The sequence below is a fragment of the Muntiacus reevesi genome, chromosome 12, assembly GCF_963930625.1.
Source record: "Muntiacus reevesi chromosome 12, mMunRee1.1, whole genome shotgun sequence".
Taxonomy (NCBI): domain Eukaryota; kingdom Metazoa; phylum Chordata; class Mammalia; order Artiodactyla; family Cervidae; genus Muntiacus; species Muntiacus reevesi.
The window spans coordinates 28,369,115-28,382,075 of NC_089260.1; the positions used below are offsets into that span (position 1 = coordinate 28,369,115).

Below are 12,961 nucleotides of genomic sequence, written 5' to 3' on the forward strand. Positions count from 1 at the left end.
TGTAATTTAGATTTTTTAAACAAAACTGTAGTATTCTAAGTGAAATTATTGTAAACTGATTCCAGCACTGTAAATTAGAGCTTGTTTTAATATATAGCCTTTGGCTAGTTATGATATCCACAGTTGCATATACATGAGTATATATTTTACTTTATAATATTAATATAATTTTCAATACTTCATACAAAATAACAAAATTAAATATTTTCAATGGAAATGTATACAATGAGTGTGAGGAAAATATAGAAGTATGATTGAGTTTATGAGGTAAATGCTAGAAGAATTTGTCAACGTTCATATACATCTTAGACTGACATTTACTAGACTGACATTTCCACCTATTGGTTTTTCAGAAATGCACAAATAATTATTATATGAACTCACTTTTAAGATTTTTTAGTTAATACTTTTGACATTTCCTTAGTATTTCCCTTCATAATAATATTACATAGATATTGCTGGAAAAAACCTATTACAGAATTCACTGAAACACACACCTTATAACCCATTAGCATTCTCATAGGTTCTCTTAATGATACAAGATAATATCAAAAGCATAGAAAGCAGAATAAAAAAATTAAAAAATAAGTGTTGGCATTACTTACTTTCATAATGAATCTTGAAACCATTATTAGAACGACTATTGTCTGTTGTAAATAGAAGGTATATAAAATTACTGCTGCTAAATAGAAACTGGGGCACCTGTGTGCCATTGTAAGATCCAAGCAAAGGTGATAGAAGATTTGGCCCATCATGAACTTCCAGAACATCATAATTCAATTCAGTCTGAAATCTAAGATTAAGAGAGACATGTGAAAATATATTTATTAGGAAAAAAACACTTTAGGCTGCTATTTAAAATGCTATTTATAATTTTTACTAATTTTATATATAATTTTCTTTAGCTTCGTTAATATCTTATACATCATTTAAAGCTCCATAATTTAAGAATACCAAAGTTATAAGCTCTTATTCCTGTGGACAATTTTCATGTAAATAGTATGTATATATACTTATTGTTCACAAGAAAGATTTATTCAAATGTTACAGACTGTCTTGAGTAAATAAAGGGTCTTTTCATTAACCAAAATTCTTTTTTTTCCTTTCTTCATTTCTATGGCAAACTATGTGATTATATAACATTTATCTTCAATCAGATCATCATGATTTCATCTTAATAGTATATGTATATATATTTCAAATCTGACCTCTGCTTCATACTGACCTCTGCTTCATATCTCTGTTTGTTTTGTTTTTTTGACAAATCTCTTTTGGTCATTAAATTTTTGTATAGTTTTTATCTAGATTTTTGGCTGTTCTTGCTGCTATTGCTTTCAATTTTTTAAAAGATATAATTATAATCTGTAGCCAAAATAGAGCTTCTTTTAACATGTATAACACATTATTAATAAAATAAAATTTTGAACTCCTTCCTGCATGTCAGGATTATACCACATTTGAATCTGGATCAGAAATCTTAGTTATGGAAAAACAAAAACAAAAACAACCTTTATGTGGAATCATGAGCAACTGAGCATCTTACTCCCTTGCCATGATGATCCTACAGCCTATATTCTTTTCTGCCTTGACTGAGGTTTTCCTATACATATTTCAGTTTTCAGCTTAGATATGTCCACAGCAAGCCCTTCTCTGACCTCACAGTGTAGGTCAGATTCTTTACCATATTGTCACAATTTGTTGTGCTTTTGTGATACTAATCATAGTTGCTTTTGCTTGTTGACAGCTGTCTCCTTTAAGAGATTATAAACTCCATGATGTCAGATAGTTTCTGTTTTTTGCTGATGTTCTGCATATAGCAGACCCTCAGTAAATATTAATTAGATAAATGAAAGAATGAATGTACTTCAAAGAAAAAAAAGAATATTTTCTCTAGAACTGTTATCAATTTTATCAAAAAAAAAGTCAATATACTTAGATACTTCAGTATTAACCATTCATTTTCACTCTTTTAAAATATACCTTCCAACACATTTTGGCAACTAGTTATAGTCACTATGTTTTTCAAATAATTGTCAGTTGAAATGTCCACCAATTTTTGAATAATCACTTTATCATCAACAGTTATTATTAACAGATAATCACTCCATCATACCTAACAATAGTCAAAACAAAGTATATAATTTAATGCTATTTGAGAAATACAAATGAAATACTTTTAGATTTGTACTACTGGTACATATTATTAAAAGTAGGTTTAGTAAAAATAATGGATTTCATAAGTTTATCTTACTTTTACTTTGCAACCTGGGCTATATTATATTATTGTCTAATAGAAATAGTTTCCAATAATGTGATTTAGAGTAGTAAATGTATAGAAACACATTGTGTCCTTTAAATAAATGATCAGGCAGTTACGCACTGCAAATCTATTATTTAGTTATTCTGTAGTCAGTCTACTGTAGTACTGAAATTGGAGTTTTACTTTGATAGCAAGTCAGCTGATAACCAAATTAAAGTGCACAGAAAAGTCAGGGATTACTTTGAATCGAAACATAAAGAGACTTAATTCATAATAGAATAGCAACATTAACTGCTGTGATCAGAGAGTATTATTCAGTAGAAGTGAATGTCTACAAAGAAAATCATCACAGATTTGCCCCAAGAAATCATAAAAATACATTATAATAACAGAGAAAATGAAAAACAGTTATACAATAATTTGAATTTCTTTCAATTTGCATTTTAGGATGGTTATATATAAATTTCACATGAATTGCCTTGATCTACTGTGTATTTGTTTATGACATTATAATTATTGTTTATCATAAACAAATGTTATGGAGCAACGAGATGATATTAAAATGAAATCTAATCTGATCTTACTCAATTTTCAGTATCTTTTAAAATATTCTTTGTGTTATCCAAAACCTTTCTGACCACACTGAAACGGTCCTCATTGAAAAATTTGTAGTCAGGTAGATGGCTCCAAAATCACAACAAATGGTGATTGCAGCCATGAAATTAAAAGATGTTTACTCCTTGGAAGGAAAGTTATGACCAACCTAGACAGCATATTAAAAAGCAGAGACATTACATTGCCAACAAGGATCTGTCTAGTCAAGGCTATGGTTTTTCCAGTGGTCATGTATGGATGTGAGAGTTGAACTGTGAAGAAATCTGAGCGCTGAAAAATTGATGCTTTTGAACTGTGGTGTTGGAGAAGACTCTTGAGAGTCCCTTGGACTGCAAGGAGATCCAACCAGTCCATCCTAAAGGAAATCAGTCCTGCATGTTCATTGGAAGGACTGATGCTGAAGCTGAAACTCCAATACTTTGGAGACCTCATGCGAAGAGTTGACTCATTGGAAAAGACCCTGATGCTGGGAGGGATTGAGGGCAGGAGGAGAAGGGAACGACAGAGGATGAGATGGTTGGATGGCATCACCGACTCGATGGGCATGAGTTTGAGTAAACTCCGGGAGTTGGTGATGGACATGGAGGCCTGGCATGCTGCGGTTCATGGGGTCCAGAGAGTCAGACATGACTGAGCGACTGAACTGAATTGAAGACTGATACTGATAGCTTGTGGTCAAAAGTTAAGGACAGGAAGGCGAACAAAAATAAAAGTTTAGGATTATTAACAGTAAAATTAATTGAGTCAGGAGCTACCAAATATTGAGAAATGAGAGAAGAATGAAAACAAAAATTCCCCTGCAAATCTCAGAATAAGATCTAACTGTTGGCTATGTTAGGAAGAACTGTACAAAAAAGATCTTCACGATCCAGATAATCATGATGATGTGATCGCTCACCTAGAGCCAGACATCCTGGGATATGAAGTCCAGTGGGCCTAAGAAGTATCACTATGAACAAAGCTAGTGGAGGTGATGAAATTCCAGTTTAGCTATTTCAAATCCTAAAAGATGATGCTGTGAAAGTGCTGCACTCAATATGTCAGCAAATTTGGTAAACTCAGCAGTGGCCACAGGACTGGAAAAGGTCAGTTTTCATTCCAATCCCAAGGAAAGGCAATGCCAAAGAATGCTCAACTACCACACAATTGTACTCATCTCACATACTAGTAAATAGTGCTCAAAATTAAACCCAGGCTTCACCAATACATGAATCATGAAATTCCAGATGTTCATGCTGGTTTTAGAAAAGGCAGAGGAACCAGAGATCAAATTGCCAACATCTGCTGGATCATTGAAAAAGCAAGAGAGTTCCAGAAAAACATCTATTTCTGCTTTATTGACTATGCCAAAGCCTTTGACTGTATGGATCACAATAAACTTAGGAAATTCTGAAAGAGATGGGAATACCAGACAACCTGACCTGCCTCCTGAGAAACCTGTATGCAGGTCAGGAAGCAACAGTTAGAACTGGACATGGAACAATACACTGGTTCCTAATAGGAAAAGGAGTATGTCAAGGCTGTATATTGTCACTCTGCTTATTTAACTTATCTGCAGAGTACATCATGAGAAATGCTGGGCTGGACAAAGCACAAGATGGAATCAAGACTGCTGGGAGATATATCATGAACCTCAGATATGCAGATGACACCACCGTTATGGCAGAAAGTGAAGAGGAACTAAAGAGCCTTTTGATGAAAATGCAAAAGAAGAGTGAAAAAGTTGGCTTAAAGTTCAACATTCAGAAAACGAAGATCATGGCATCTGGTCCCATCACTTCATGGCAAATAGATGGGGAAACAGTGGAAACAGTGGCTGACTATTTTTGGGGGCTCCAAAATCACTGCAGATGGTGATTGCAGCCATGACATTAAAAGATGCTTTACTCCTTGAAAGGAAAGTTATGACCAGTCTAGATAGCATAATAAAAAGCAGAGACATTCCTTTGCCAACAAAGGTCCATCTAGTCAAATCTATGGTTTTTCTAGTAGTCATGTATAGATGTGACAGTTGGACTATAAAGAAAGCTGAGCACTGAAGAATTAATGCTTTTGAACTGTGGTGTTGGAGAAGACTCTTGAGAGTCCCTGGTACTGCAAGAAGATCCAACCAGTCCATTCTAAAGGAGATCAGTTCTCGGTGTTCATTGGAACGACTGATGTTGAAACTGAAACTCCAATACTTTGACCACCTGATGTGAAGAGCTGACTCATTTGAAAAGACCCTGATGCGGGAAAGATTGAGGGCAGGAGGAGAAGGGGTTGACAGAGGATAAGATGGCTGGATGGCATCACCGACTCAATGGACATGAGTTTGGGTAAACTCTGGGAGTTGGTTTTGAGCAGGGGTGCTTGGCGTGCTGCGGTTCATGGGGTTGCAAAGAGCCGAACACGACTGAGTGACTGAACTGAACTGAACTGATGTTAGGAAAGGATAAACAGTTAAAACTTATATGTCCATTAGTGGTTTTGTTATTTTGTTTTGCATCTGATGTGTATGTGTGTGCTAAATCACTTCACTGGCTCTTTGCAGTCTATGGACTGTAGCCTATGCACTGTAGCCTACCAGGTTCCTCTGTCCATGGGAATCTCGAGGCAAGAATACTGGGTGGGCTGCCATACCATCCTTCAAGTGATCTTCTTGAGCCAGGGATCAAACCCATGTCTCCTACATTGGCAGGTGGGTTCTTTACTGCTGAACAATCAGGGGAAGCCCTGGCATTTCACAGGAAAGTGTAATTCTTGAGATCTTACTGATTTAGACAATCTCAAGAAGTCAACTAATGGGTAATATATTTGTAATGTTTTCAGTATTTGTTTTTCTGTAGACTAATTCTGATCACTCACGACATTTGAGAATATGTGAGTTTGTGTTAGTCACTCGGTCTTGTCTGACTCTTTCTGACCCCAGAGACTGTAGCTTGCCAGGCTCCTCTGTCCATGGGGTTCTCTAGGCAAGAATACTGGAGTGGATTGCCATTCCCTTCTCCAGAGGATCTTCCCAACCCAGGGATCAAATCCTGGTCTCTGAAGTCATCTGAATATATTATCTGAATTTTTAAATTTCATTTTCAGCCAAATTAGTTTATGCTATATATGAGTAGGAGAAAGCAAATGGTATTACTCTGTAATAAATGCAATCCATCGTTTGCAAACAAATTCTATAAAAAGATATTCTCAGGATGAGAAGAACTGTTAAAGAATTAATAATCAATGTCCTTACAAGAGTTCAGCTGAAAATCAGAAAGTAATTAAATTTTTTAACAACATAATTCTTGGTCGATAGTTCAAAGATGATATCTTGTTTCTCAGAAAAATCTTAAGGGAGAAATGAAGTACTGAAATACTATAAGGTCACTATACAAGATGGGGGGTGTGTGGGTGTGTGTATGTGTGTGCGTGCGTGCGCACATGTATATGTGTGAAGGGCTGATAGAGGTTTCAAACCCCCAAACATTTTTGTTCACAACACTTAAAATAATGTGGGACTTTATTTATTTTAGTTACATAAAGTTTGATTCAAAAGAAATACACTGATACAGCTGCTCCTTGTCTATTCTAAAATTGTGAAAACATCATCAATAAATACACAAATGGTCTAACTCTTGATTCCTCCAGTGTTTGGGATAATTAACACGGAATTAAAAAAAAAAAGATTGCTATCAAGGAGGTGAAGGAGCTGGTGGGGGGGGGTTGTAACTTACTTAAGTGGGTAGTTGAGGGATTAAGAAAAGAGGCATAATTGACAAGTCCTGTTCAGTGATACTCATGGGAAAAGTAAAAAAAAATATTTGGACTCTGGAAATCATTTCTCACCCTAGGCTTGTTGTTCTTGTTCAATGTACAGAACTGTTTTTCGTTGCTGTGCACAAACCCTAGCAGTGAAAATCACTTTTTTTTTTTGAAAATCACTTTTTAATTTGATTCTCTTGCTTCTAGTCTAACTTAAAAAACTTGTGTGTTTCCTGAGTGTCTCAGGAAAAAAAGAGAATAAGAAAGTAGCAATAACTAAGTAAACTATATTTATCGAAATTAAATTAGGTGTTTCTAGCATTGCATCTTATAAAAATGACTGGAAAGATTTTGTTCTTTCCAAAGGAAGGTAAATTTGGGCTGGCCTGACTTAGAATATAGCCTGTAGGTGTGTATTAGTTCACTTTCGAGAATTCTGAAGGTATCTAAACAAGATAGCAAAGAAGCCTATGCAACAGGTTTGAAAAGATAAGACAGACATATTAAGAACTCTGGACAGAGAAAATAGTTCCTTCAAATAAAAGTCCAAAATTATAAGTTATGTGCGTGGTGCTCTGAATTACAACCATTGTTTGCAATCTAACTGCTTTTCAGATAGGCAGTGCTAGCTAGCCTACACAAGGCTGAAGGATATCACACATGTGTGCACAGTCACTACATCATGCCTGACTCTTTGCAACCTTGTGGACCGTAGCCTGCCAGGCTCATTTGTCCATGGGATTTTCCAGGCAAGGATACTAGAGTGGGTTGCCATCTCCTCCTCAGGGGATCTTCCCAATCAGTGGTTGAACCCACGTCTCCTGCAATGGCAGGCAGATTCTTTACCACTGAGACACATGGGAAGCCCTGAAAGATATCAGGGGTTACTTTAGTGGAGTTTAGTGACTATGATTAGCAAACTGGGGAATGCTTTTTCACATAATAATGCACTCTTTGTTAAAAACACTTAATTTTTTATGATATTATTTTATGCTTATGTAATTCTTCTAAATTGCATATTTATGTATATATATATATATTTTATTTTAATTTAAAAGTTGGCTACAATTTGAGTCATCTGGGATGTGGAGAAGGGGTGAATTCTTATAAGAACACTGATCTTTGATTTAGGGGGAAGAATCTTACTCTGCATGTTTAGAAAAAAAGGCAAAAATTCATCCCCATCATCCCATCCATTGCCAAGTTGGGAACTCAGAGAAACAAACACTTAAATTGCTCTGCTTAAATAACAGATATTTTGAGATTTATCCTGCTATATAGTGGAGGGAGCAACTTGGGAGTTAGGGAAATGAGGGGTGAAGATCCTGATTGGGAAAATACTAGATTGACATGGAGAAGAGTCTAGGCTAAGGGGAGGAAACTAGAGAGAGAGATGCAATCATTCCCATGATGAAATTTACCAGGAAAATTTTAGAACAGTGAGGCTTATTTAATATTAAATTATTCTGGATTGTCCAATAATCCTCTTTGGTTATCCCTTGCACTAAAGTTTCCTTTCTTTTTATTGTGAGAATGAAGGCAAGTGATCCAAATAAAGAGCAGAGGAAGGAGTTGAGAGGACAGCAGCTTCTGCACCTCACAAGTGAAATGACTCTGAGAGCAGGGATTCAGAGTCATAAGTGAACAAAAGCATCTCCAGGAAAGCTCTGAGGATGTAAAGAGGGCCTAGACCTCCCTTTGTATCTGAGATGGGGCTCAACTTTTAATTAGATATTGAAGGATGATGATTAGTGAAAATTATTAATATATAGGTGAAAAATATTATGAATTATGAAAATATAAGATGTTTCAATCATCTTAGCATCATATCTCCTGATATAAAATAATGTTAAGTCCAAAATACTTAGGCAATACTAATAAAATTATAATAATAATAATAAAAGAATTAGGAAATACTAAAATCATGTGTTTAAACCTATACTATATGCAAGATTTTTTTTTTCATTTATTTTTATTAGTTGGAAGCTAATTACTTTACAATATTGTAGTGGTTTTTGTCATACATTGACATGAATCAGCCATGGATTTACATGTATTCCCCATCCTGATCCCCTCTCCCACCTCCCCTCCACCCGATTCCTCTGGGTCTTCCCAGTGCACCAGGCCCGAGCACTTGTCTCATGCATCCAACCTGGGCTGGTGATCTGTTTTACCCTAGATAATATACATGTTTCGATGCTGTTCTCTTGAAACATCCCACCCTCACCTTCTCCCACAGAGTGCAAAAGTCTGTTCTGTACATCTGTGTCTCTTTTTCTGTTTTACATATAGGGTTATCGTTACTATCTTTCTAAATTCCACATATATGCGTTAGTATACTGTATTGTTCTTTATCTTTCTGGCTTACTTCACTCTGTATAATGGGCTTAAAAGTCTGAGATCAATTATGACAGAGTGCCAACTATGCTAATCTTTCAGGTGTGATGCTCTAAATTTAACAAATTAAAAATACATTATAAATCTATGTCATATTGACATAAACTTTTTAAAAAATTATTTAATGACATGATCAATAATATTATGTTATATGGTATACTTCAAACCAAGTAAAATTTTGTGTAATAAATAAGGTTGGTTAATTTGGATCACACTCAAGGGGCACTGTTATTTGACAAAGATTTGATTCTGAATAAATAAGATGTTTTTCAAGCTTTTTTAAAATTACTATGACAGCAAGCTATGTCAACTACTGAACAAATGACATGGTTTTAATATCACAACAAAAACCCTGCATATTATTCTAAATGAAACCACTTTTTAATATGTAGGTCATTATTATGGGCTGAATTCTGACCCCTAAAACTTAAATGTTGAAATCCTAACCCCTTAATACCTCTGACTGTGACTGTTTTTGGAGAAAGGTCCTTTAATTAGGTAATTAAGGTAAAATGAGATTATATGGGAGGGCCTTTCCTGGTGGCTCAGATGGTAAAGGATCTGCCTTTAATGCCGAAGATGGGGAGTTTGATCCCTGGGTGGGGAAGATCCCCTGGAGACCCACTCCAGTAGTCTTGCCGGGAGAATTCCATGGACATAGAAGCCTGGCAGGCTACAGTCCATGTGGCCACAAAGAGTCAGACATGATTGAGTGACTAGACTAACTAAAATATGACTTCTGTCCTTATAAGAAGAAAAGATTAAGAAACATATACACACAGATGGAAGACCACATGGAGACACAGGAAGGTAGAGACAGGCATCTATTAGCTAAAGACCTTAGAGGACAACCCTGTTGACACCTTGATCTCATACTTCTAGCCTTTGGAACTATGAGAAAAGACATTTCGGTTATTTAAGCTACTTAATATGTTATGCTTTGTTATGGCAGCCCAAGGAAATTAATCCAGTCATAGTAAAATTGTGTAGATCATAATAAGGGAGAGTGACCTCATATGAAATGTTTAGTATTATACATCTTTCAAAATAGAATGTTTTCCTCTCAAATTTTTACACTAGTCTGAATAGATTAATTCAATGAAGGTACTCTTTAATTAGGGAAAGATCATGTTATATTTGTAAAATTCAATCGTCAGAGCACAATTCTGACAAATATATACATTTACTATAATGCTTACAGGGGTTCCTTCTCTTTCCTTTTTCTTTTTTTTTTTTTTTTGTGAATAAAATGTTGGAAGATGAAAGGGGTCAAAAATGTAATTGAAAAAATTATATAGATACTTCTATTTGGATTTGGGAATAGTGATCCAATCATAGACATGAAGATTCATTCTTTAAAACTTTTAATAGACAATATTATAATCTTATAGGATATAGATTATTTGATCAGTAATATTAATTATCCTGGGTGGGAGTGGACACTTTACTGACAAATCATTAATTCACATGAATTTGACACAGCCATTTTTCTGAAGGCCCTGTAAGTGTGGGTATATGGGTAATGTATGTAAGCAGATGCCTCAGACTGCAATATGGTAGCAATTCAAATATATTTACAGCATCTTTACCTTTGACAATCTAGCAGAACATAATTCCCAGGCCCTTCAAAATATAGGGCAACTAAACATTAAGTTAAAAGTTATAGATTCATATCTCAGTAGTGTGTATGTATATATATATACACATATATATATGAATAAAAAATATTCATCTTATATATCTCATTAGTATTGATAGAGCATTAAGCAAATAGAAAATTAACTTCAGAACAAACTGAAGGCTAAAAGGGGAAAACATTTTGAAACACTAAAAACACAACTGACTAGTGCAATAAAATTAATCATTAATTTGGTAAGTAGAGAATGTCAACTATTCTTTTAGATAATCTGTTTTTTAAAGTAGAAAAATATTTTAAGAAACCTTTCAAATGTAATTTTGATAGAGTGTCCTGGTTCAGCTTCAATCACCCATTCACAATTCAGAGAGTCTTTATAGTATCCTGGCCATCCTGGTGAAAGAATCAATCCACTGGGAGCTGAAAAATGGCCACCACATGGAGCTGAAAAATAAAATCAGAGAACAGGTAAAAATAGAATGCTAGAGAGTAAGCTGCAGAAGATATTTTTAGTATTAATTATGTTTTTAAAAATTAATCTGTGTATATATACTGGCGAAGAAAATGGCAACCCATTCCAGTATTCTTGCCTAGAGAATCCAATGGACGAAGGAGCCTAGTGGCTGCTGTCCATAGGGTCACACAGAGTCAGACACAACTGAAGCGAATTAGCCTGCGTGCGTGTATGTATATACCAAATGCTATTTTAAATCGTTTTGAAAGTAAAACATCTAGTCATTCTATTATTGAATGATTATTTTCCCTAAAAAAAAAAAAAAAAAAAAAAAAACTTTACTTTTTGAAATAAGGTTTAGTTACACACTCAGCATGTCAGATGAACTCAAGTCTCCCAATTATATCCCTTAAATATGTTCTTGTGTCTCCACCATTTTCCCCATTTTCAAATCTTGGAAAAAAACATGTTAGTTTTAATATCTCTCTTTCATTTTCTGATTTATGTATCAAATACTGTCAATTCATGTTATACACTGTCTAAAACTTTGATCTTCCTTTTATCAGAGTCCCTATTACAATTTTAGGCCTTCATTGGTTCAGTTTCTTCCCTGATCTCCCATCTGCTAATTTCTCTCTTACTCCAGCCCAGCTGTCAGAATAATGCCCTTCAAATTACAGTTTCATCATACCATTTGCTTTTCTAGACAGGTACTTTGATCTCTTTTTCCTTTAACATCAGATTAAACTCAGCTCATCATTTCAATAATTTAATCTTCTGCTTTCTTCTAAACTCATACACAATTGAAACTACAATGATAGCATTTTAATTCCAGTAGGTACTGATAAGGTATTTTACTGTAAACACCTCATTTTGAAGAGAAATAAACCAAGTTGAGAGAACAACTTGTCAAAGTTCACAAGAATTCACAGTCTCAAAAGTATTTTCAAGTCAGCTTTACAAAACAGGGCCTCAAAACCAGATCTCTCCCATTATTTTCAGTATCATTACATGAAATCACTATCCATGGATTTCAAAGCCCAGAAATTTAGAAGTAGTCATCTGTTAGGGTCGAACATCGTTCTCCTTCATTGCAGGTAGATTCTTTGTTGTTTCAGCCACCAAGGAAGCCCATTTTCCTTACTATTTACTCCCATATCCAACTAACTCATCCTCAAGCTCATTCTTTTTTTCTCAATGCCTACAAGCTGCCAGATTTGGTTTAAATTAACCACAATTTCATATCTGGAGTAAACCCTCTTAACTGACCCTCTTGATTGGTCTTCTCATCTACACTAACTATCCTCCACACTATGGTCAGAGTTATTTTCTAAACCACAAACATCCTTAAATGGTCTCTTGCTGTGCTTACCAACAGGCCATGAATGATCTAGCTATTGCCTTAAACTCAAGCCTGTACTCTGAACTTCTCCCGCTGCACTCAGAAGCCCTGATACATTAGCCTGCTTTATATCTTCAGGAGGAACACAAAGAGGGGATAAAATGGAGCAAAAATATTTGAATTATTAAAAATTATTTGGAAAGTCAAATGTATACTATATCAGCTTCAACAAATTAGAGGCTCTTTCAAATGACTTAACATTTTATATTTTTATTTTCTTTAAATATTTCATTTTTAACTCTATCTCATGTGTTTATATCTTTGTCTTTGTTGTTTACTTGTTTCTTTCAGTTTTACCTTATAGAATTTCAAAAACCTATTGTTCCAGGCACTGTTCTACACTTTTTCATTCTAAAGTAATTGGCATAACCCAAACAAAATAGGATATATGTAATAAATTGGCTTAAGGATCAAGCATTATTATAAAATGTCCATTTGTGAAAAATATTTTCTATATGAAGTTGT

At 34.7% G+C, this 12,961-nt stretch overlaps 1 protein-coding gene across 3 annotated transcripts in view; it reads right to left on the bottom strand.

Annotated features, from left to right (window-relative positions):
- The window catches only part of CSMD3 (CUB and Sushi multiple domains 3), a 1,308,014-nt gene that overhangs the window by 433,272 nt on the left and 861,781 nt on the right, over positions 1-12,961 (bottom strand). For all 3 annotated transcript variants that reach the window (XM_065902671.1, XM_065902670.1, XM_065902669.1), the window contains 2 exons: positions 10,946-11,084; positions 606-793 (listed from right to left, as the gene is read on the bottom strand). In XM_065902671.1, the coding sequence (XP_065758743.1) occupies positions 606-793; positions 10,946-11,084 (327 nt within the window). The remainder of the gene's footprint in view (positions 1-605; positions 794-10,945; positions 11,085-12,961) is intronic.